This window comes from Filicampus tigris, chromosome 6, assembly GCF_054856515.1.
Source record: "Filicampus tigris isolate MCC_2025a chromosome 6, RoL_Ftig_1.0, whole genome shotgun sequence".
In the NCBI taxonomy this organism is placed as follows: Eukaryota; Metazoa; Chordata; class Actinopteri; order Syngnathiformes; family Syngnathidae; genus Filicampus; species Filicampus tigris.
The window spans coordinates 23,644,250-23,668,127 of NC_141222.1; the positions used below are offsets into that span (position 1 = coordinate 23,644,250).

Here is a 23,878-nt window from a genome sequence, read left to right on the forward strand (position 1 = left end):
TTACCAGATTCGGAAATGAGTCGATGCGTCCAAATATTTCCCGATTGACGTTTATTGTTGTTCTCGCACCTGTGTTTTGTTTTTCAATCAGTGCCCGGCTTTCCGTACCCAGCCGCAGCGGCAGCGGCCGCCTCCACGGCCGCGGCGACCTTCCGCGGTGCTCATCTGCGGGGTCGTGCACGGCCCGTCTACAGTGCGGTCAGGGCGGCTGTGCCGCAACCTGCCATCCCCGCCTACCCTGGGTGAACACCTCTCTTTGCTTAGTCATACAGTTAAAAAGCATGTTTGGACAAAATGTCACCTATGTGCAATGTTGTGTGTTTTATGTGTTTATGTGACACTTTGGGGCTTTGCTGAGCTCAAATACCATTTCTTTGTATCCCCAATCTGGTAATAATGTGATCTTCAGCAAAGTGAGCAGCTGATGTAACTTCTTAGTAGGGATAGACCGATATGCTTTTTTCAGGGCTGATACCGATACCAATTATTAGTAGTCAAGGAGGCCGGTAACCGATATTTGGAGCCCACATTCATTTTTGGTGAAAAGGAAAATATTGGCATCAAAATCTAAAGAAAAAATTACTTTGTTGTAACGTTTTTAAAGTAGAAGTTAACCCAAACATAATTTTTTCAAGAATATGTTCCCAGCAGGGCCACTAGTTGAAACACGGCCTTCTGATTAATTTTGCGTTTGTGGTATATAAGTTAAGCAGCAAAATGTACTCGTTTTTAGCCATCTCAGGGGGCGGCCATTTTGTCTTCTGTTGACTGAAAATGACATCACAACTGCTCACAACGACCAATCACGGCTGACCTGTTTTCTGAATCTGAGCCATGATTGGTCGTTTTAAGCAGTTGTGATGTCATTTTCAGTCGACAGAAGACAAAATGGCCGCCCCCAGAGATGGCTAAAAACGAGTGGATTAACACTTTTTCCACAAACGCAATATTTATCAGAATGCCCTATTCCAACTAGTGGGCTTGCATAGAACATATTCTTGGGGAAATAAAATGTTTGCGTTGACTTCCCTCTTCAAGCATGTTTATTGAAAAATGTTTCAGGTTTGCATAATCGGGGTGTTTTTTTATTTTTTATTTTTTTAAATCATTATTTCAAGACATTTTTGACAGTATACATCTCTGTTATATAATTCTAACAAAAAGTTCTGGGAGAACCCACGATTGTCAGCATGTCTTAAAAAGGATAAAGGAAAACAAGCAATAGCTCCATGTAGTTTTCTACAGTATATCAAAAATTCAAAATTACAGAAATGTTAAACTTTCACATATCTTTGTTTTGATTTCCACAGTTTTAAATTGATTTATTATCGAACAGCAGAGTTTTAAAAAAGGCAGATGCCGATATTTGTCAAAAAGGCAGATATCGGTGCCGATAATCGTCCCGGCCGATAATCGGTCCATCCCTACTTCTTAGTGCATTTGTGTACAATGAGGTGGTATTGTTTTTCTTGCATGTTGCACGGTGTGTAATAATCTCACCTTTCTTTCTCTTCTCTCTCTCACAACCTGTTTGGAATTTTTTTTTTTCTTCCCTACATTGGCCATATGATGGCACATCACATCCACCACCCCCCCGCCCCCTCTCTTATTTTTATTCCCACGCCCTTCCTGGTTTGTTTCCAACCCCCACCACTGCTATTTTTTCCTTTCTTGGCTCTCCTCTCTCTCTCTCTCTCTCTCTCTCTGTCTCTCTCTCTCAGCGTGATGGCCTATCAGGACGGTTTTTACGGTGCCACCGATCTTTATGTAAGTATAAGTGTCGCTCCGCCCGCTGCCGCACCCTTTCCTCCCTATTATTTCGACCCCTCTTGCCTGTAGGTTTTCAAGTGTGACAATGGCACAGACCAAACCCACTCAGACACGTACCGGAGTGTTTTCGGCATCACACCGAATCCGTAAAAAGTCACTATTACAAATGAAACAAATTTCACATAACGTGCAGATGCTTGCACATTCATGAGTGTCGTCCTGTAGGGTTTGCCTCTGTGCTTTTGTGAGTTGTGTACCATTACGATTACGAGTGCGTAATGGTGCGTGCGAGTGCGCGAACAGGTTGACAAGAGCTGTTTCTGTTCTCTCTGTAGACTAGTGTTTCAGGACATTAGTGGCAGATTGCCTCAGGTAGGGTTGACACTCTCCACGCGAGAGCCAGTGTGCATCCTCCTCGTCGCCAATGACTGCGTGCTGCTAGACATTTTTTGACCATCTGAGATTGAGATGCCTTCTCTGTCTTCTTCTACTAACTCACTGAATTCTGACAAGGGTGGAGTTGCGGAAGGGGGAGAAAATGTTTTGCACCAGGGAGGAGATGGATATTATACATGCGTGCGAGCCCAACTGGAATATTGAGTACTAAATTCACGTTGATAAAAATAGCTGATGAAATGAAAGCTTCGATGGGTTATTTTGTAGTGGGAGTATTTTCGACTTTATTTTATTTTTTTATTTTTAATTTTTTAAAAGGGAGAGACAAACAAAAAAAAAAAATCACATTTTTACCGTCTCTTACCAGGTTTTATTTTATAACCCTTTTATAACGTGGTGATTGCAGTTTGTATTGATATAGAAGTAAACTATCATGGAAACCTGTTAAGTAGTACAAAAAAATAACGGTAATGTTTGTAATTTTTTTAAACAGTGTAATATAGTAAAGAAAGTGAGTACAATAGCGCAAACTACAGCTGCCATAATAACCCGTTAAATGGTCATGTCATCTTCCAAACCGCTTATCCTATACAGGGTCGCGGGGAATTGCTGGAGCCTATCCCAGCCGTCAATGGGCGAAGGCAGACTACACCCCGAACTGGTCGCCAGCCAGTCGCAGGGCACACATAGACACTGTCACTGAGCGGGAATCGACCGTTAAATGGTGTTATTGGAAATTATTAAATTGATTCCCTGTGGGCAGTCTCAATCAAAGCTGAACAGTAGTTCTTGCTGATCTTTTGAAACTGGGCAGGTGTGCCTAATAAAGTGAGTGGTGAGTGCAAATGCTACTGTACTCCACCCCTTGCCTCAAAATAATTAAATGATAAAGTAACTAAGTAAGGGTTGAACGACTTCAAACACAATCATAGTAGAGTTGAAGTCTGAAAACCAATAACGTCATTGGTGGGTTTTTTTTCTTTTTTTAGTACAGTATAGCAGTCGCCAACCTTTGTTTGCGCTATGGACTGATTTTACGTAAAAACATATTTTGACGGGCTGGCATAGAAAAAAATAAAAACAAATTATTAAAAAATACAAGTCACCGTTGCACTGAATGTAGTTGTTGTAATTGGTGGGAGCCGTGCGCATGTTTTTCTCTTCAACAAGCTAGCCGGTCACATCTTGTGTTCCATAGCGTAGCGTTGCCATCGTTGCAACGTCGTTGCCAGGCTAATAAAAATATTACCGGTAAGCATTTCTATTAAAAGCCTGATCGGAATAAAAATGCTTCATGTACACACGTCAATCGGAATATTCTGATCCGATCAAGCACACTCCAATCAAGATTTTTGTTCCGAACGAGAGTGGAGGTTTATGTCGATTAATAATCGGCATGAAAACACTAACTCCGAAAGTTTGGAACGAACCGTCTTTACCGCGCATGTCTTTGACGTCTGTATACATGTTTCTGTTATTCCCGGAAGCTAGTAGAAGCAGAGCGAGCGAAAGACATGGTGGGCGCAAGACTGAACTGGTCTGTATTTCCTTTAGGAAGTGTTAACGCGACGTAACAGCGCAAACGGGAAAAATACATGAAGTAACGCTAACGTTTAAAGTGGAAATAGACGCAGCGATATTTTATCGACACGGAAGTTGCTACGGCTACTTCTACTATGTTAACACACCGTTGCGAGGCTAACCGCTACGCTCTTCCACAACCAGCTTGTTTGTACCCACACAGACGTTTGAAGACTGTTGTTGCTTGGACATTTTTCTGCTTACCGGAGCGTTATAGTCTGCCGAGGGCAGCTAACTGGCGAGTCCCTTTAAATTGGCCAATTGGAAGACGGCATGTCAAAAACACATGATTAGCAATTAGTCGACTTCAAGCGACGTACTAAAGATGACTAGTCAACCAATCGTTTCCACCCCTCGTAGTAAGAATGTTTAAGCATACAAATGCATCAGTGTTATATGTTGAAGTAGCGCCAATTGCGAAAATTGCACAGTATACAGATGTATAAAGGTGCATACGCCGGATAACAAAAATCCACGAGTGAAGACACGGCAGGAAACGAAATGAGTGGAACAATTTGAGGTGTTCTGTTATTATTTTTGGTGATTAAGCTGCTTCTGACCCCTTCCAGGAGTCTCCCTGTGTGTTTCACTTTATGGCATGCTAACTCAAATCAGTGTCGGCATGCACACGTACCGTACTTATAAGGCTGACCCACCCCAACCCTTAAATCCTCCTCCCCCTCACTCTTTATATTTCTTTTTGGAAATATTCTCAAATCCACCATCCTTTTCCCCCCCCCCCTCATTATTCCTCAGTTAACCTCTTCTTCACCTCCTTCCTAAATCACATTCTCTCTTGCCCCCTCCTTTCCCTCACGTCGGCGGGTCCGGTCTACCCCAATACGACGCAAACGTGTGTGCTGCTCCTGAATGCGGGGATTTGGTCGTGACTGATCTTTAGGCTAGAATGCAGCACTTCTGTGTTGATGGAAGGGATGTTTGATCTAATAAACTGTTCCCATCAGAGTTTGGGGGGAAAGCATGCTGTGTCTGTGATTGGTCGCTTGGCCACCTGAGGTTGTTTTTTTATGTATGCGTGTGTGAGCGAGAAATGCACACCTGTTGTGTCTTTGTGTGTCCATAGTGTACAAATGACACCTTTCCATCTGTTTGCTTTTCTTTAACTGTATGTTTTTTGGTAGGGTCACATATTAAGAACGATTCTCCCTCCATGTCCAACTTAATGGGGAGGAAAAGGACACAGTAGGCACAATTTGTGGATCTTTTTGCGTGGGTTAGTCATGGAGGGAGAGAGCCACACAGAGCCTGAGCTACATCCTTGTGAATGCTGCACCAGATTAGTCTTTTGCTGACTGTCTGCTCGTTAAGCTTTCTCCTTTCCCTCACACTGCAACCCTGTAGTTGGCTGGTGGCTTCTTACTTGCGGGCGCAACGTCGAGCAAGATTTTAACAAACGTCTTTCTCTACCCCGCACCCGACCCTCGTCTTCCTCCCCTTTCTCATTGCCTCGTGACAGGGAGGCTACGCTGCGTACCGTTACGCCCAGCCGACAGCCGTAGCCACACCCGCGGCGGCGGCGGCGGCGGCAGCTTACAGTGACAGGTGAGCGGGCCGACCTGCTGATTTACACACTCGTTTACTCGTTGGCATTTTAATCCCAACCAACTTGGGGACTACATCACACTTTGTGTTTTTCTCTTTACATTTGGGTCTGTTGCATCACACTCCACCGCTCCCATCAGACAATGTAAAGCTACTGCGCAGCTAATGGATTCGGTGTGACTGTAACATATTCGTCGATTTATAAAAAAAAAAAAAAAAATCTCAACATGCTGTAGTTTCTTGCCATACTCTCAAAATTTGGGCAAAAGGAACACTCACTCTATTTTGGGATGCTGCTTAGTCTGAAACTTGGGGCGAAATTATCTGCTGCCCTACAAAGAAAAGAAGGTCAGGGAGAGATGGCAGGAACAGAAAATGACCAAACACAACGCCTCTGTCGCTAATATAAAAAAATAAAGAATAAAAATACAATTTTAAAAAATCAAAGCAGGGAAAATGTAAGACTTTTTTGGGGGGGGGGGTTCTGCTCTAAATATTCTCCTGTTGGACCTAGCCTGTTGCTGATAGTGTGTGTTGTTTTCATTTTTGTATAATGTTAAATTAAAAAACAAACATGCTTCCCCCTCCCCTCCCTGAAGCTACGGACGAGTCTACACAGCTGACCCCTACCATGCTGCACTTGCCCCAGCTGCTTATGGTGTTGGAGCCATGGTAAGTCACTTGCATCATCGTATTATTACAAATGCACACATCAAATTGACGGGTAGCTCATTTTGAAGTCAAGGAAAATGGTTTGTCCAGTCTTTCATTTTTGAAAGGGTTTGATTACAAAGATGCTAGCAATATCTCAACGTTTTATAAATTTGGTACAGATTTCCTTTCGTGGACTCCATGAATTTATTGGTTGGGTGGGTCGGATCTACAGTTTTTGTAGTTCACACACTGGCCAAAAAGATTATGTACGGTATATAGAAAAAAAAAAAGCCCTGTCAGTAAAATCAGCTAGCTTGCAAGTAGGTGTTGTACTTGCCGAATTTCGATGGTGCATATATGAAAGGTAATGTTTGGACTCGAGCAAAAAAAACAATAGAAATGTGCAGCTTTCAATTATTATAAGAGTTATGTTAATTAGTTGATATATTTAGCATTGAGAAAAACCTTCAAAATAGATTTGGGCAATGATGCGTTCATATATTTCTTCCAAAATAAAATCCTATTTAAGTGCATTTGAAATCAGACAGTGTCAACCCTTACTTTCTGAACTCCTCCATTGACTAAATGTTATTGTTCGCAGGCCACGCTGTACAGGGGGGGCTACAGTAGATTCACCCCTTATTAAAGACACTACATTTCCCAGGAGCCCTTGCAGCGACTTAATCTGAAAGTGCTCCATCTGTTGTTGTGAAAGTGGACTGCACCCAGCTTGGACTCAACCACACCAAGTTCCCATCCCCAGAGACGCCCCGTGTTTTCTTATATACACAGAAATAGAGGAAGACTGATGGGTGGCCTTTCCATTAAAAAGAAATATACCGAGAGAGAAAACAAGGCAAAAATAGCCACCTTCCCTTATTGCACGGCTGTATTATAGTCCCCCTTCTCGGTCCTTCCGCTATCGGCAGCACAAGGCTTGTGATGGAGCCCAGATGTTCTTCCAAAGGCTGTTTCCGTTTCCCTTTGAATCTTTTTTCCTGACATCTTTGAGAATGACATGCACGCTCAAGCTCGACTGTGGCAGTAGGACGCTAGTAAAAAAAAAAAAAAAAAAAGCTCGCTGATGGATTGTGACTCCATAGTCAAGGAGCGGATTGCCACTCGGCGGGCGCAGAGACTGAACATGGCAGCTTGGAAAGACGACTGAAAGCTGAGGGAGAGGAGGCTTACTTAGCACTGGTCCTTACCTCAAGTTTTCTCACGACATGGAAACGGTGAACCTTTAAATTATGATATGCAAATAAATTAGTTTAGAGTCAAAGTTACCAAATTTATAATCATTTGAATTATTATCCCTATAGTCATTTTTTTTTCTTTTTTCTTGGCATCAGCTACACTTTGCTAGCTAGGTTTTGGCCCAACGTGTTCTCATCCAGAATTTGGTAGGATATGGTTAAAAAAAACAAAAACAAAAAAAACTGTTGAAATGACGGAAAAGCTTACTAACTCCCTCGACCCTCAAATAAGGGCCATGACATGGTTTAGTGTCTCAACTAATAGTAGGGTTCAACGCTTTGTTATTTGTACAGTTGCATTATTTTAAGTTTAAAGCATTTTATCTGCAAATAACTGATTCAAATATATATGTGATAACAAATATGTATTGTAGCAACTATATCAATTCGTACAGGGCTCCCTCGTTGAAGGTTGAAGCTGCGTTTCTTATCATTTGCTGGACGTCAGGTGGGTGTTTGTGTTTCAGGACATTGTTAAACGCTTTTGCTCCACTTGGCCAGACAGCAGCAGCCAACTCCACTCGAAATGTTAACTGTGCGAAACCACCTACTAGATGGCGTTTGCTGGGGAAAGGATGTCTCCCGTGATATGTGGTGGTGTCAGTCGTACATAGTTAAGGTTATTACAACCACCTAAGGGTGCCATCTGAAGGCAGAAAGGAGATATTAATTATTTCTGTGATTAATTGGGGCACGGTGTCTATTTAAGTGGAGTGAACAAATAATAGAGTGTAAGAGGGGTGTTTTTTTTTTTTTTATCACTCATTTAAAAATTAACTTTCGAGCAAGCTAAATTTTTGCCTCTACTAATTACACTCTGTTTTTATATGAGATCCTACTAAATCCTCATTAGAATATGTTGAGACCTTGAGAAGTGAAAATAAGCATCTGCAAAGTAATCTTTTCCCTCTTGGCCATATTTCACATCTCTCCAGTTCGCTCGTCAGGCACGGAATGTCACCCCATTCTGTGCGTGTGCCGCGGCACACAAAAAGTACAACACTACGCTGACGGCACTCTTTTCGGGAGTAGCTATTTTGTTTTTTGTTTTGCTTTGAATCTACTATTTCAAGTATTCATCGTGTAGACAGTAGATTCTTCCCTCAGGCTCCATAATTAAAGAGCAACATCACCAACGCTGATTAAGTCTTCCTTAAAAACAAAATTGTGAGAGAGAGAGAGAGAGAGAGATTCCTGTCAATTTAATGAAAAATATTTAAATGCAAAACACCATACTATTGTGCATATTTCTATACTATTGTATTCTATATTTCCAAATGTGGCTTTTTTGGCTTTTTGTTTTTGTTCCAAAGATTTGTAGAAAGCACATTTTTTGGAATATATGTATAAATATATTATCTTTGTTAATGTCATAATCCTTGATGATCCTTTTGCTGTCTTTATTTACTTTGTGTTCTTTTTTTTTTATATCCGCAAGTGTTGTTCCTCCTAAAAAGGTGCAAGTTAAATTTCAAGCTTTTTTTTTTTTTTTTTTTTTTTTTTAATTCTGAGTGAACGTCTTGAGGAAATCATACTAAGAGGAGAACTGATGGTATGCATGTAACACTAGCAGACTGTTGTTTTTTTTATGGGGTTATTTAGCATGATATTTGACCATACATCACAATATACCGAATGTTATTTTCCTTATGTCCACATTTTCAGGTGACTTGAATGAGATGGTGGAAAGCACTACTTTGGTTTAATTCAATGTCACATTTTGTAAAGCAGACTCTGAACATTTCAAATGTGCAAAGCTGCACACATCAGGTTGTTTTAAATTGTGTGTGAAACCTGGCCGATTTCTCTTATTACATTTTTTTATGTATGTGCTGCTCATAAAAAAAAAAAAAGAAGTCATTTCTTTATTAATTAAATATCTCCATTCAGCTATAGAATGTGTTCTGGACTATACAAAAAAAAAAAAAAGGACTAGTCAAATATGCTAACAAGAGTCCTCAGCACATTCTAGTTAACCAACTGCAAGGTGCTCTCAAATGTGTTCAGTCAAGGCATGGACAAACCAGCATGAGCGATTAATTGTCAAGTCTAACAAAAAAAAAAAAAGTTTTGCATGAAACTTGTGTCTTTTGTATTTGACATCTGAGACATTTGCATCTTTCCTCGCGTTCTAAATTAACGCTATGGCCGATGACAGCTAGCAATTAGGACGTTGGTGGATACAACACGGTGTGGCGACCTGGAGGAAAGAAAAAAAAAAAAAAAAAAGAAGTATGGCAGCTTGATTTAGTGACGGTTCTCCTGCCACTCTATTCTAGTAACAATTAGAAGTGGCTCCTCTTTCATCATGATTGCTTGAAACTCAAAACCCCCAACCCCACTCTCCCCTTTGACTGCCATTGTTTTTCTTTTGTTTTTGTTTTTTTTGTTGTTATTGACTGTCCATTTAAAATGTTTTATATTAAATTGTTTTGTTGTGATATGCCTTGTCTTTTTTTTTTGGGGGGGGGGGGGGTTCTATTGACGAATTAAAGCAAAAAAATCTGAATGTATTGACTCCTGCTATGCTAACAAAGACCAGACGTTGTCTTATACTAAGGCAACTGAACTTTTCTTATTTGTTGAAGATGTTTCACCTTTAATATGAAAGTTGCTGTTTAGTCATTGCTGTCAAACTGACTTGTTTACTTGACTGGTGGCAAAACTACTCGTTAGGCCCACTCTTGAGACATTTAGAGATGAAGTTTAAAGGTGAAACATTTTCAACAAACGAAAAAATAAAGTCCAGTTGCCTCGATTCAGTCTTTGCAGATTTTGACTGATTATTTGATTTAAATAAAATCATGTAAAAATCAAGTTAAAATGTACATATTTGAAAAGGAGTAGGATGAAAAAAATTCTTTACTCCTATCATCATTTATGTAAACATGAGGTCACATTTTGGGGTTTTTGGTGTCAATTTCATGAGATGTGTCCGACCTCTGTTCACCAAGCATCAAATGATTAGCTGTGGATGTTTCAGCTTTTTTTTTTTTTTTTTTTTTGCTTTTTTTTTTTTTTGCAACACCTACAAAAAGTAGCATGCAGCCCCGTTAAGACGATTAACTCTTGATGTTACGGACTACGGTTAAACTGACATTAAGATTACAATTGACATAAAAAACAGTTTGTACTTTATTTTTTATTTTTGAGTTTTAGTAGTTAACTTTTTTCACTTACTGTATGTAATGAGTGTTAAACAATGTGCCGATGCACCTCACGTATCCAATTTTATTTTTGTCATTAAAGATTGGGTTTTATTATCATTTATGTTTTAATGTTATTAGTGAGCAGCATGTCTGCCTCAACTTGTGAGTTTCAGGGTTTGAATCTCATCTCTAGCCTTCCTCTGCGGAGTTTGCGGTACTCTGGCTTCCTCTCACATTCCAAAAACATGCATGTTACATTCCTTGAAGAATGAAATTGTCCATAGTTGTGTATGTATTCCCCGCCAGTCACCCAAATTAACTGGGAATACGTTCCAGCTCAAGCACTACAGAAAATGAACGCCATATTAATAGTGGTTCTTTTATTTTCACACATGTATGATGGTTAAGAGTGTTAAAAGGTAATCCTTACAAAAGACCAGTAAAAGGGAAAAAAGTCATTGGCTGGGCCCCCAATCTGTCGGTGAGCCAGCATGGTAGGTATTTATGGCAACACTGACAATGTTGTCCACTGGGGGGCGGCAGACACCCGCTGGTTAGTCTTCAATGCAATCGTGGCATGGTATGACATCTAGTGTGGTCTACGTTAATGTTCAATTTAATTGAACTTTTCTGTGAATTTAAGATTGATACTTACCTTATGATTAATAGCAGAAATAATTAAAAAAAATAGTTGTAATGGATATTACAACTGGAACGATGCTAAAAAAAAATACTAATTGAATCAATGTTGCATGCGTATAGAGCATGCAGCTTCGATCGTATAGCATAGTCTGGCACTGATTTTTAACCCATTATCTAATCTTTGCCTGACTTTCTGTTCCCACGGGAGACGGAGATTCGACCCAGTTTCTACTCGCTGTTTCTTCTCGACCATAGTTTTGGTATGTTCTACTTGTCATATTTAATGCAATGCACTCAAATGCTAAAATGCTAATTCATGAAAAGAACCGGGTGTGGGAATTCCACCGTGTCTACTTTTTTCCCTGGGCCTCTCCTGTGGTGGCCTCGTCTCGGAATTCCTTCCAATATCATTGGAAAGATGAATAGAAGACATACGCATTTGTTATTTGTTATTTGGGGACATTTATTGACAGTTCTGTTCAACTGAAACTCCCATTCCTACAGAGGAGACTGTGTCCAAGTTGCCATTCGCATATGCCATTCGCATATAGTTCATAAAAATACAAATATATTTCTTCCACAAATAGCTGTACAATAAGAAGGGTGGAGTGGGGAGGGGGTTAAAAGGCAGGTAAGGATGGGCAGCGGGGAGGTGCTGTTAGTGCTTATATAAGTGCAAAGTGGTCCTCCTGGTAGTCCTCAGTTAAAGCATATTTAAACACGTTTGCATATTTTAACGGTTTTGGATCCACTGGGGCACTTGGAAAGTTTCCCAGGGTTTCATGTTGTGCCTAACACAAGAAAGACATCAGGTCGTTTGGGGCAAGAGGTGATGGGGAAAGTGGAGAACAGGTGTGAGGTATGGAGCGCCGAAGAGATGACGATGCCTTTTAGACGATTCCGTATTTGGCCAGATCACTGAGCTCCATGTCACCAAAGGCCTCCCAAGGACAAACCACCGTGATGTCTGTGCCCAGACCCTCCATGCCGGGGATGTCGTCTCCGAATCTGTGTGGACACGCAGGCGTCACGTCACAGGTACACAAACACGGTACACTTCCTGTGTAAGGCCTGTATTGTATACACTCACCCCTTCTGGCCGGGTTTAGGGGCCTTGCTCTTGAAGGTGCGAGTGGTCCTCTGCTTGAACTTGGGGGGTGCCTTCTTGTCGGCGGGGGTTGCAACTGCTGCGTCTGCCATTGTTAATTTCTGGAAGCACAATTTAAGAGGCGTTAAGTTTTTTTTCTTCAAAGCGACCTAAGACTTGGATGATCTCACCTGCAGATTTAAGTCTTAAATGTGTGTTACACAAACAGATTTATCTATTTTTGCACCCGGGCGGCTTTAAAGATTACTCCGCAAGTGACACATTGTACACTCAACGGCATATTAGCTCCAATTTACCTCATTCTGAAATGAAACACACATGCATATATTGTAATTTGTATGATAGACTGCTAATTGAAATCTGACTTAATCTGGTTTTCTGGTCTTTATTGTGCCATGTTGAATGAAGCTTGACCGGATTTCTCAGTTTTAAGTTCCATCTTATTATGAAGCATAAGGCAATTAAATCTTCCCATTTTAAGACATTGACTCTTAAACTAATAGTTATTGGTAAAATCAATACATTAAAAAACAATAAAATGAAATGGCAAATTAAAGTCAGAAATAACACAGTAAGAAAAAATACTAGTGCTGTCAAGGGATGAATTTTTAAAAATGTATTAATCTCAAACTTTTCCAAAATTGATCGCGATTAATCGTATTTTTCAACTACAATTTTTTACAATGCTTGGAACCAATATTTACTTGAGTAAAATCGTAGAATTAATGTGTAAAAAAAGTAAAAGTAGATTTCGGTTCAAAGACTGTTTTAATAGCTCTCTTTGATCCTTGAATACAATTCTTTTCCTGTAAAATACAACTGTTGAACGATACACCAAAGATGTAAAACTAATGTGGTATTTGAATTTGGCTTTGCAAAGTGCACAAATTATTCTGTAATTTTCCAATGAGCCATCGAGCAACTTTTTAAAGTAAAACTATGTAAAAGTCCGCCTTTGCGACAGTGACTCTCCTCTGAGTTTGGCTGCAAAGTGAGCCGAAGTCAGCTGCCACAGGAAGTAAATAAAACTGAATTTACTGAGTTAATTTTTTTTTAATGCGTTATAAAATTTTAATTAATCTCCATAGTTAATTCTTTAACTTTGAAAGCCCTATTGTATTGTAAAAAGTACATTTTAAAAAGTACCCAGCTCAGGAAATATTTGTTTGCTACTACTTTAACAGTCGCCTTTCAGAGTCCAAATGGCATTTTATCAAGTTTGCTATCGCGTAAAGCAGAAGGTTGCTTCTTACCTGCTGGTGCTGAGCGTCTCACTTCTTCTCGGCTCTTCACTTTGGGTTTCAGTGCTGTTTGTTCTCCAAGCAGCTCTTTTATACGCTAACTGCTAATCCCCTCGCACAGGTACACCATCCACCTCTGTGGTCACATTGGGCATGGCTAATTGGGATCAGTGCTATTTTAGTGGCCAGAACAAGTGAGAACATGGCTGTTACATAAGGAAGCACGCATGACTCAGGAATGGCACTAAAAAAAAAAAGTTGTTGTTCTTGTGTTGGTTAATAATAGGGCTGCTCGATTATCCCAAGAATATTCATTATGATTATTTGGGTGATAATTGAAATCACGATTATTCAAACGATCATTTATTTTTTTTGGTACGAAACAAGAAAATGTTGAAACGTAAAAAATATAAAGACAAATACATTTCTTAGAAACACTGTAACCATGTAAGTTCCTTTTGTGCCAAACAAAATTTATCAAATGAGTTATTATAAAATGAAATAAGTTGCAAATGTATTTCCCTGTGTAAACAAACACAGTGCGTTGGATATAAATGCATATTAATAATCGTTTTTTACAATTATGGCAATTTTGTGATCGTGGAGTGTAATAATCGTAGTTATAATTGAATTTCGATTAATTGCACAGCCCTAGTTAATAATACTGCTGGCTCAAAATTTCAGAATAACTTAAGTCAATTCAAACCTTCAAAAACATATGGTGGCCTACGCATAATAATACAACAGCTTTTAACACCACTCACTTTTATTAACGTGTCCATTGGGAAAAATCTGATTAAAAAAAAAAAAAGGCCCAAAAGTAGCATTTATTTTAAAATATAATTTGACAACAATAAGAGAGTCAATATTAGAAACTACTTCCATTTTCTGTACCATTTAAGCGTTTTGTACCTATAAATTATTTTTCTTACGAGATATTCAAAAATAATTTCACTTTAAACAACAAATTAAAAACTCATTGGAATCATCATCACAGTAGGTCTGACACCAAAATAATCAATCATCGTCAGTGCATCTTATTTTTCTTATATGACATTACTCTACATGTAAATCAGTTGATAAACTGATATTTGCAGCCGCTAGAAACCATTTACTCATTTTTAATTCATATTATGTACAAAAATATGGATTGGCATTTTACATGCAATACAAGTTCTGAACCCATGTGACCTCAGTCCATACAACGAGAGGGATTACTTGTTTTGAAATGACTCTGCAGTGGAAGTACAGTATGCTGCGACATCATCCTGTACTGTATTTCGTTCCTCACCCCACATGCAACCCACAGCAGATCCATTTGTTCACACGCACGAGCAACAGCACTGCACGTGGCTAACACACATGCAGGGCAAATTCATTCGACGGCCTGTCATGAAATCAAGAAGAGGCCATCTAGCAACGGGGAATTGCTTTAATGTGGACTCTTTCTATTTCAGACAGTTATCAATATTTTTGATAGGAATGAGGAATTTCAAACAGAATTCACCTTTTGAATCGCCTCGTTAGTGAATCGAGCATATCGTCGCTGTCCTGTGAAAAACACTTGTGTCCATTTTTTAAAAAATGTTTCTTATTTTTAGACATCGCATTAAATGGAAAAAAAAAAAAAAAAAAATCCAAAATTGGACATGCGTGTTTTTCACAGGACAGCGACGATATGCTACTATTTTGGCACTGATTCATTTCACCGCCACACATTTTCAGACCCTCTTTTACCCTAACGTTTGAAAAAAAAAAAAAAAAAAAATCTACATAAATTAACTCCTGGCATTAAATGGCTTGACTATGAAGAGACAAGTAAATTCGTCAATGGCAGTGAATGAGTTAATGCGAAGTTTGATACACACATGTGAAATAACGAGTTTGCGCAAATTAACGTTAAGGATATTAAAATACACCAAATTAGAATGTCTTCCTATAGGTTTAATTCATGGGGCAAAATCGGGTTTGCATTATAAATACAGTGATGGCCGCCTTGGAAACTTGATGCACACCAAGGACGTGAATGCAAAAACTGCACTGCAAAGACTTTTATTCAAACCCATTGTTTGCAAACTGTCGTACAGTTTGATGATATGATAAATGCACAAAATATTGAGGACTCACACTCTGACTCATAATTCAATGTATGTTTGGTGTTTTCCAAAAAGGGCATCATTGTTGCAGAAAATCAGACACGTCACAACTCAGTGATGACAGAATATTCAAACAATACGTTTGATGTCCTTGAATGCTCAGCATGACTCCTCCTGCTGTGCTTTTGTTTGTTTAACTCTTCACAGGTCATGTGCTGGTTGTGTTGCCAACGCGCAGGTTTGAATAATAGGATTAGGTTTGGGATTTTATCCAGATGGGTCAGTACGAAAACAATTTTAGTGTGGACTTGTTTTTCCAAATCCTAATAATGCCGCAACCCCTTTGTAGGACAAAGAACCCCAGCTGCTAATTTTAACTTCAGTCGGTGATGAATATGATTATAAATCAGATAAAAGTACTGCGCGTTATACTGGTATCCATAAATCCATTTTAAAATGTTGTTTCCCACCCATACTGCAAACGTTCCACTTGCATGTATGCGTCCCGCACGAGCTGCGTCAGGAGCAGGCTTCAGGATTACTGGTACACGGCAGAAGGTAAACTTAAGGCGTTCTAGATTGTATAAGGGACACTTGGAAAAATAGCTGCGGCTAATTGAGAGTAATCCAAAAAGCCCAGCTTTACCTGCGTTACATCATGACCTTTTCTCACACGCTGACATGTGCCAGCCTGATCTGTGTAGGTCATATGTATGTATATATGTGTATATATATGTGTATCTGTAACAGGGCCAGGAAAACTTGGAAGTACTTATTGTACTCCATTATAATCACACAAAATTTGTGACTTCATACCTGACGTGTTCTTTTATTATTATTTACTCTTTTATTATCCTCCAACGCCAAAGGGTGGAACAATCATTTTGACGTGTTCCCCTACTTTAATCATTAATGTGTTATTGCCTCTTTTAAGTTGTGTTCGTGCCTTTGACTCTCCCCGTTTTCTGTTGATGGGGAGGTATAAGCACTTTTGCAGCAGGAGAATCTTATGTTGTTTTCATTTGCAAGTCTAAGTGTTTTCATTGCTGCGCCATATGATTTGCGCACGGGCACGTTATATGGCCACGTTTGACGGGAGCATTTTGGTTTTGTGCCGTTGTCGTCGGGTTTGCGATTGAGACTATTAAACGCACCAACACAGGGAATCCCTGCAGCGTCGTCGCTACTCTGAAACACAACTGCAAAAGCGAAGCAAAATAATGAAGATTAAAAAAAACCATCCAAACGACATTAAAGTCAGGTCGCCTGTACCTCAAAAAAACACTATGAACTATATGTATATATTTTTTTTTATAAATGCCTACAAGTGTTTCCATTTCATTTCACGATCACTTCTGCAACAATCCTCGCAAATCACAATGTCCCATCACCGGTTCGCTAGCGAGAGGCCCGTGTGGGTCGCATCTCGGTGGCCCCCGATTTGGACGTTACCTCAAGACATGTTGTCATAAGAAACAAATGACGTAAGAGATTAGCATCTATTTGGGTGGCCTTGGTTTCTTCAGCTTGTGACCATGTGTTTGTCGGCGAACAAAATCCATGTTTACTGCTGTTAAGAAGCAACAGCAGTCATAGAGATACTGTTTATGACTACAAACCAAACATGTGGATGACTTCGCCTTAAAGTGGTTGTTGTTGTTGAGTGCAGCTGTTTTGCTGATCTGTGGTCAGCCACATTCAGCTCCACTTTTTTTTTTTCACCCCTCGAGTACATCGAGCGCGATCGCCAGTTTGTTTTTTGCTTTATTACAACGTGTATCCATGGTTCTGGGAATTACTACTATAATTACGTGAAACTATCCTTTATACAACATAATTGGACATTCTGAATAAAACCTGGCAAAAAAATAAATAAATGGTCTTACCAGGTGTGCAATGTAGTTGAAAGCATCACATTCGTGACTCAAAGTGGAAATTAAGTCAAAAATCTTCTTTGCAATATGTTCACTAGTCCAAACACAGTATTCCGATTAATACTGCATTTGTGGAATAAGAATTATTTGTCCGTCCGTTTTCATCCATCTCAAGGAGATGAAATTGTATCCAGGACTGCCTCCTGCTGTTAACCGACAAAAACATTTTTATTACTCTCCATGATTACAAAATTGGCATAATCTTAAAAAAACGATTATTAATATGCATTTATATCGAACGCACTACGTTTATTTACACAAGGAAATTATATATTTGCACCTTTTTTTATTTTATAATAACCAACTTTATAAATTATGTTTGGTCCAAATGTAACTTACTTACATTTATTTGTCTTTATATTTTTTACGTTTGAACATTTTCTTATTTTGCACCCCAAAATAAATGATTGTATGGAGAAAAAAAAAAAAATCGGGATTTCAATTATTATCAAATATAATTGTGTTCAATTCAACAGGCCCCGATTTCACGTGTCACGTGTTACGTGTTACCATGATCTGGATGAGTGAAAATCAACATTGACCTGAAAACATTGACCCCCGCCAACCCTGCGCATTTTTTTTAGCTAGCTCATGGGTATTTTTCATTGACATCGTGACAGTACGTTAAAAATTCAAATGCAAGAGCGATGCCTTACTCTCATCATTATTAACTCACACTCCTGTCCAACGACGACACGTAATCCAATGTCCCCGCACCCAAACTTATCAGGAACAGCTGGCTGGTTCCCAAGAAACCTCCTATCACAGCACACCACCAGCGCCAGTAGCCACGAGGAGACACTTCAAGTCAAAAGGCTGCAAAGTTTTTTGAAAATCCCACTGGACCTCCCAAAATAAAGGGAAAATGCTGATTGGGCTGTTCTTCTTCACCCTTGTGTCTTTCGTCACTGCTAAAGACAAAGGTAATTTTGCAAACCAAATGCTACAATGCTTTTACCTTTTTTTTTTTTTTTTTTACCTTTTTTTCGCTGCTGATAGGACATTAACATGACAATGACTGGCTTAAAAATCTTCATGTTGTTGTAAAGTTTAACGTTCACACCTGTTCACTCAACGCATACCTACAAAGTGACTGAAAAGCTAGTAGCTAAAATGCACGATAGGCCAGTAGCCGGAGATGCCTTTTTGTAAAGAATCACTTGAATTTATGTAATAGGTCCCGGAGTGTAATTATTTTATTAATTATAATTAGTTATGAAACCCAAAGATGGCTAAAAACGGGGGGATTTTGCTGCTCAACTCATATTTCATATGAATCATATTGCTTTTGCGTCAACTAGTGGGCCTGCATAGAACATATTCTTGAAAAAAAAAAATGTTTGGGTTGACTTCCCCCTTTAACCATAAAAAAAAAAGCTCAGTATTGATAAAACAATTGCATGATGTGACTTATGTAAAGAGAAATTGTATTTTTTATTTTTTTTTTTTCATCTCAGACGTGACGCTCCCGAGATTAAACGACACCCAAGATGCAGAGGCCTTCATAGACTCCGCTGAAGTGGTGGTGATTGGATTCCTGGAGGTCAGTAAAAAGAGACGGCCATTTCAGAATAGCACGATTTTACGACTCATTGTATTACAATATCTTTCATGCCGCAAACCAGACATAGAAGAGCCAAATTAAGAGACGACGAGAACTCCAAACATTGAGCCGTTTGTTTGCATGTCTGACGGCAAAAAAAAAAAAAAATAAAAAAAAAAAAACGCTTGGAAGAGGGACGTCACGGGCCTTGCCAAGTTGCCACTCCTTTGGCATGGCCGCAGTGAGGTCAGAGGTTGACTTGTCGTCTGATACATTGCGCGCCCTCTGGCTGTCCTCCCGAATGCGGGGGACGACGCTCGGCCACTTGACAGCAAGTCCACATGTGAAGGCCTGTGGGAGAAGCACTGTTAAGTCTCTGGTAAACAAAAGTAACGAGGGTTCAAGAGAATAACAAAATAGTTTGTAGCCATGTATGAACTCATATTTTTATTGGCTTCCGTGGGATTTAAAGTGAATTCCCAGAGAGTGTAATAGTGCCTCCAGAATAGCTACCATTTAATGTCTGCTTTCATTCCTGCATTTTTTTTTTTTTTTTTTTTCACCTCCTCGCTTGCTTTTTGTTACGACCACGTTCACGTTTCCAGTTGCATTTTTCTTTTGGGTTTTGAGGGAAGAAAAAGAATTTAACAGACTCCGATGGGCTTCGACAATTTTAAGTATGTCCAGAAATTCTCTCGTCGCCCATCCTTTTTTAGATTCAGCATGTGAGAATGAAATGAGGATTCCAGATGGATGTAAAAAAAAAAAAAAAAAACTATCATAAGTTTAGCAATAATTTTAAACAGCCAATTACAACATAAAGTAAAACTGCCTTCATCATATGTTCACTTTCTATTGAATGACAGAGTTTGTCATTCAAAATTGCAATCACTAAAGTTGCACTGCATTTGTGTTTGTACAATTCGCAAGTTGAATCGAAAAAAAAAAAAAAAAATAACCAATACCTTTGACACTGTAGGGAGAAGAGAGTCATGGCTACGATGAGCTTGTGGCAGCAGCAAAGCAGGTGGATTCAGTCTCAGTGGCCATTTGTGGTTCGAAAGAGGTGTGGGCCGACTATGGCATTAAATCAGACACCATCACCCTTTTCAGAAAGGTACCAACATGGCCGCAACACTGTGGATTATGCGATTATGTGGCCATGCTCATGGATGTGTTTTGTTCAGGCGGATAACCATCAAGAGAACCTTGTGATTGCCGAGGCCAACAAACTCAAGACTGACGGTCTTGTGAACTTCATCATTGTGAACGAGGTCCGCTACATGACAGAATACAACCAAGTGGTGGGTCCACCTGCACAGTGCAGTGCTAAAGCGGAAGTCAACCCAAACAGATTTATTTCAAGAATATGTCCTATGCAGACCCACTAATTGAAACAAGGCATTCTGATAAATATTGCATTTGTGGTATAAGAGTTAATCCACTCGTTTTTAGCTCGTTTTTCAGTCGACAGAATTGACAAAATGGCCGCCCCCTGAGATGGTTAAAAATGGGTGAATTTTGCTGCTTAACTCATATTCCACAAACGCAGTATTAATCAGAATGTCGTGTTTCAACTAGTGGGCCCGCTGGGAATATATTCTTGAAAAAAAGCTTTGGCTATTTTCCCCTCTTCCTAATGCCGCTTTCTCTCCTCAGACAGCTGTGGGCCTCTTCAACTCAGAGGTGAAGACACACCTCCTGCTCTTTGCCAACAAGGGGCGCAAAGAATTTAATGAGCTAAAGGAGCAGTTGGCGGCTTTGGCTCCAGAGTTCACGGACAAGGTGAGAATCAAGTGAATACAGAGAGAGTGTTTGACCTCCATTTTGTATTTTTGAAATATTTCTTCTTTTAGAAAATACAGTAATGTAAAGTTTTTGATGGATGTAAACTGTTACCATCATAAAACATTTTGACGACTATTAAAGGTCAGGTTTTAAGCAACACTTAAAAATTCATACAAGGGTAAAAAGAAGTAAACTACTTCTGATTGACTTAAGCCATATTGTGCTGAGCAACCGAGACAAAATTGGTTGAACTGCTTCTCTATTTTGCAATAAGTTCCATTTCTGGTTGTATGTTTATTATCACAGGCTGCGGCCCTCCTGTGTGCTGTTTGCATGTTCCCCCCGCGCTTGTGCGGGCTTCCGCGACATTCCCAAAAACACGCCTGTCAGATTCACTGAATACTCTAAAATCGTCCATAAGTGTGAGTGTGAATGCTTGTTTGTCTATATGTGACCTGCGATTGACCGCCGACCAGTCCCGGGTGTACGCCGCCTCTCCCGCAAAGTCAGCTGGGATAGTCTCCAGCTCACCCATGAATGCGATGAACGATTAAATTCCAAACTTTAGGGGAGTTCCACTTTTGAGCTTCCACTTTGGCCCAAGTGCTTTATGACTCCAAATGCCTGGAGAAAATCATCCTAACAAACTAACCAAACTGTCTTTGAAGTTCTTGTTTGTGCTCATCAATGGTGCTGAAGACTCCAACTTCCGCTCCTTGCGCTACTTTGGACTCAAATCTGAGGACCTCCCGCGAGTGGGCATCTACGATGGTGACTCCGACATGAAGTGGCTGATGCCCGAGGGAGACATTTCGACTGAGCGCGTGCGAGACTTCTGCAACTCTTTCCTGCGAGGGGAACTGAAGGTGAGCTGCCATTCCGAGTAAGCTTAAGTTAACGACTTAACCGAGTCCTTGAAAAGTGGAAAAAAGTGTTGTAGAAAGCCTAAGCAGAAGTTGTAACAACTGCAAAGGCCAAGACAACGGCATATTTTCTTCCATTTTGAGTCCCTAACGGGTCACGATACTTCTGCCCATGTTCGTGCTCACAAAATTACAGCCGGAGTCGATTACAATTTGTCAGAAAAGAATTGTGGGTAATAAGGACATTTGCTGTATTTTCAGGAGGCGAAACAGGCCGGAGCAGAGGCCAAAACGGAGCTCTAATGCTGTTAAAAGATGTGAATGACTCATATTGTTGTAAAGTGAATGCAATAAAAACTTAAAATGTTCTCCCGGTGAGTCGTCTTCTTTGTTGCTAGCAGCGCGGGAGCCTTCGCGGCACGCACAGCTGCACGTCTACCCGTCGTGTGTCTTGTTTTGTTTTGTCCGTTTATGCAAGCGCGAGTCCGTCTGCGGCCGGCTTTTGCCGACCGCGTGTCGGCGGCCACAAGCTGCAGACGGGCTGGCACGCTTTGTCAGTCTGTCCGCAAATGTCACCGTCGCGGCCACAACACAACCGCCTCATTGAGAGTGACACACAGCAGAGCAGGAAGACAGGATGCCCTAGACAGTGGTCAAAGGTCATCCCCGTGTTACTTTAGAACGAAGTGAATGTAAATACATTTGAACGCATCTTAAAAAGTTCTTATTCCGCAAATGCAATATTTATCAGAATGCATTGTTTCAACTAGTGGGCTTGCATAGAACATATTCTTGAAAAAAAAAATGTTTGGGTTGACTTCCGCTTTAAGCAGCAAAATCCACCCCTTTTGAGCCATCTCAGAGGGCGGCCATTTTGTCACTTCTGTTGACTGAAAATGACATCACAATTGCTCAGGGCTCAGGTAACTACCAATCACGGCTCAGCTTCAGAAAACAGGTGAGCTGTGGTTGCTCGTTACCTGAGCAACTGTGATGTCATTTTCAGTCAACAGAAGTGACAAAATGGCCGTCCTCGGAGATGGCTAGGAACGGGTGGATTAACTCTTATTCCGCAAACGCAATATTTATCAGAATGCCTTGTTTCAACTATTGGGCTTGGATAAAACATATTCTTGAAAAAAATATGTTTGGGTTGACTTCTGCTTTAAGCCAGCAAATAGTATCCATCCATGCATTTCATACACCATTATTTACCATTATAGTATGGTATATTTATATACTATTCATCTTATATGCTGTAGAAAACAAATGGATGGATGGACTGATGTCTCATGTAGCATCTTGCACACTGAAAAATATTTGGTGTGATATTTACTTGAAAAAAAGAGTAAAGTTTTATATACTGTGCATATACTATATACTAATACCGTGCAAGTAAAAGGTACTCAAAAACTCTCTTTGTAAAATTGACTTTTACAAAGAGTCAATTTTACAAGGAGAGTTTTTCTGAGTGAAACACTCAGAAATTCAAAATCAATTTTACAAAGAGAGTTTTGGAGTACATTTTACTCGCACCGTATTGGGTTTTTAAAAAAAATAATTTTAAAGTGAACCCACATCCTTCAGGTTTGGAGATATAGCGCCTGAGCCATGCCACTCCTACTGTGTGTTAATATATAGCTGTTGTCCCCTCAAAATTATTCACACACATACATCCGTGTTTTTCAGCTCGACGAATATATTTGTAATTTTCACGGGGTTTTTCAGATCCACAAATATATGGGCGATTTTGACGTGTTTTTTAATGTTTTGTGTGCATTTCTCATGAAATCACCAATATACTGTACTTGTATTTGTTTTTTGCGTGAGTTTTTTTTTTTTATTTCTTTATTTTTGAAATAATACTAAGCAAGTCAAATTTACTCAAAAACCGCCTTTGTAAAACTGACTGAAAAAAAAACTTCCAAGTAAATATCACTCCAAATGTTTTTCAGCCATTTGAGCTCTTAAATGTTGTGTGACTTTAAAAGCGTAATTTCCCCAAAAGCTTTTGCCCCATTTCAAACTGAGCGTTGGACTTTAGAGGCTCCACAGTACTCAGATGAATGTTCAGTAATTACGTTAACAAAAAAAAACAAAACAAAAAAATGCCCAAAATGAAAAGCACATTGGATACAGACACTGTGAGAGAAAACATTTGGGATCATCCCAGCAATGTCCACTCGAGCAAGAAGGGAATTTGAAGGTCCAGACGGAGATCAACATACTGTAATTGTCAGTGCCGTCCTGCCAAGCCGAAGCATCCGGCGGAATTGGGAAACCCTGACAGGTGG

General features: G+C 39.8%; 3 protein-coding genes across 7 annotated transcripts in view; 2 read left to right on the top strand and 1 right to left on the bottom strand.

Moving 5' to 3' along the window:
- Window positions 1-9,661, top strand: part of rbfox2 (RNA binding fox-1 homolog 2) — a 38,788-nt gene extending 29,127 nt beyond the window's left edge. For 3 of the 5 annotated variants that reach the window (XM_086033137.1, XM_086033136.1, XM_086033139.1), the window contains 5 exons: window positions 92-242; window positions 1,722-1,767; window positions 5,225-5,310; window positions 5,910-5,982; window positions 6,566-9,661. In XM_086033137.1, coding sequence (XP_085889263.1) covers window positions 92-242; window positions 1,722-1,767; window positions 5,225-5,310; window positions 5,910-5,982; window positions 6,566-6,610 — 401 coding nt within the window. In that variant the 3' untranslated portion in view covers window positions 6,611-9,661. Of the gene's footprint in view, window positions 1-91; window positions 243-1,721; window positions 1,768-2,105; window positions 2,143-5,224; window positions 5,311-5,909; window positions 5,983-6,565 lie in introns of those variants that run through there. The other 2 variants (XR_015087108.1, XM_086033138.1) reach the window with 2 other exon arrangements.
- Window positions 9,662-10,957: 1,296 nt separating this feature from the next.
- On the top strand, window positions 10,958-21,952 carry erp27 (endoplasmic reticulum protein 27). Its single transcript, XM_086034170.1, has 8 exons — window positions 10,958-12,049; window positions 18,121-18,313; window positions 18,848-18,933; window positions 19,913-20,050; window positions 20,121-20,237; window positions 20,593-20,718; window positions 21,390-21,587; window positions 21,846-21,952. The coding sequence occupies exons 2-8, from the start codon at window positions 18,256-18,258 to the stop codon at window positions 21,885-21,887; spliced, it is 765 nt and encodes a 254-aa protein (XP_085890296.1). The 5' UTR covers window positions 10,958-12,049; window positions 18,121-18,255; the 3' UTR covers window positions 21,888-21,952.
- LOC147146340 (retinal cone rhodopsin-sensitive cGMP 3',5'-cyclic phosphodiesterase subunit gamma-like) lies at window positions 11,450-13,530 on the bottom strand. Its single transcript, XM_086034171.1, has 3 exons — window positions 13,373-13,530; window positions 12,102-12,220; window positions 11,450-12,019 (listed from the first exon to the last, which is right to left on the bottom strand). The coding sequence occupies exons 2-3, from the start codon at window positions 12,209-12,211 to the stop codon at window positions 11,902-11,904; spliced, it is 228 nt and encodes a 75-aa protein (XP_085890297.1). The 5' UTR covers window positions 12,212-12,220; window positions 13,373-13,530; the 3' UTR covers window positions 11,450-11,901.
- Window positions 21,953-23,878: the final 1,926 nt, after the last annotated feature.

Coding starts and splice junctions, on each gene's coding strand:
- LOC147146340 (XM_086034171.1), bottom strand. CDS start 12,211: ATGGCAGACGCAGCAGTTGCAACCCCCGCCGACAAGAAGGCACCCCCC. Junction 12,020..12,101: donor CCTAAACCCGGCCAGAAGGG/GTGAGTGTATAC, acceptor GTGTCCACACAG/ATTCGGAGACGACATCCCCG.
- erp27 (XM_086034170.1), top strand. CDS start 18,256: ATGCTGATTGGGCTGTTCTTCTTCACCCTTGTGTCTTTCGTCACTGCT. Junction 20,051..20,120: donor CCATCACCCTTTTCAGAAAG/GTACCAACATGG, acceptor TGTTTTGTTCAG/GCGGATAACCATCAAGAGAA. Junction 20,238..20,592: donor TGACAGAATACAACCAAGTG/GTGGGTCCACCT, acceptor TTCTCTCCTCAG/ACAGCTGTGGGCCTCTTCAA.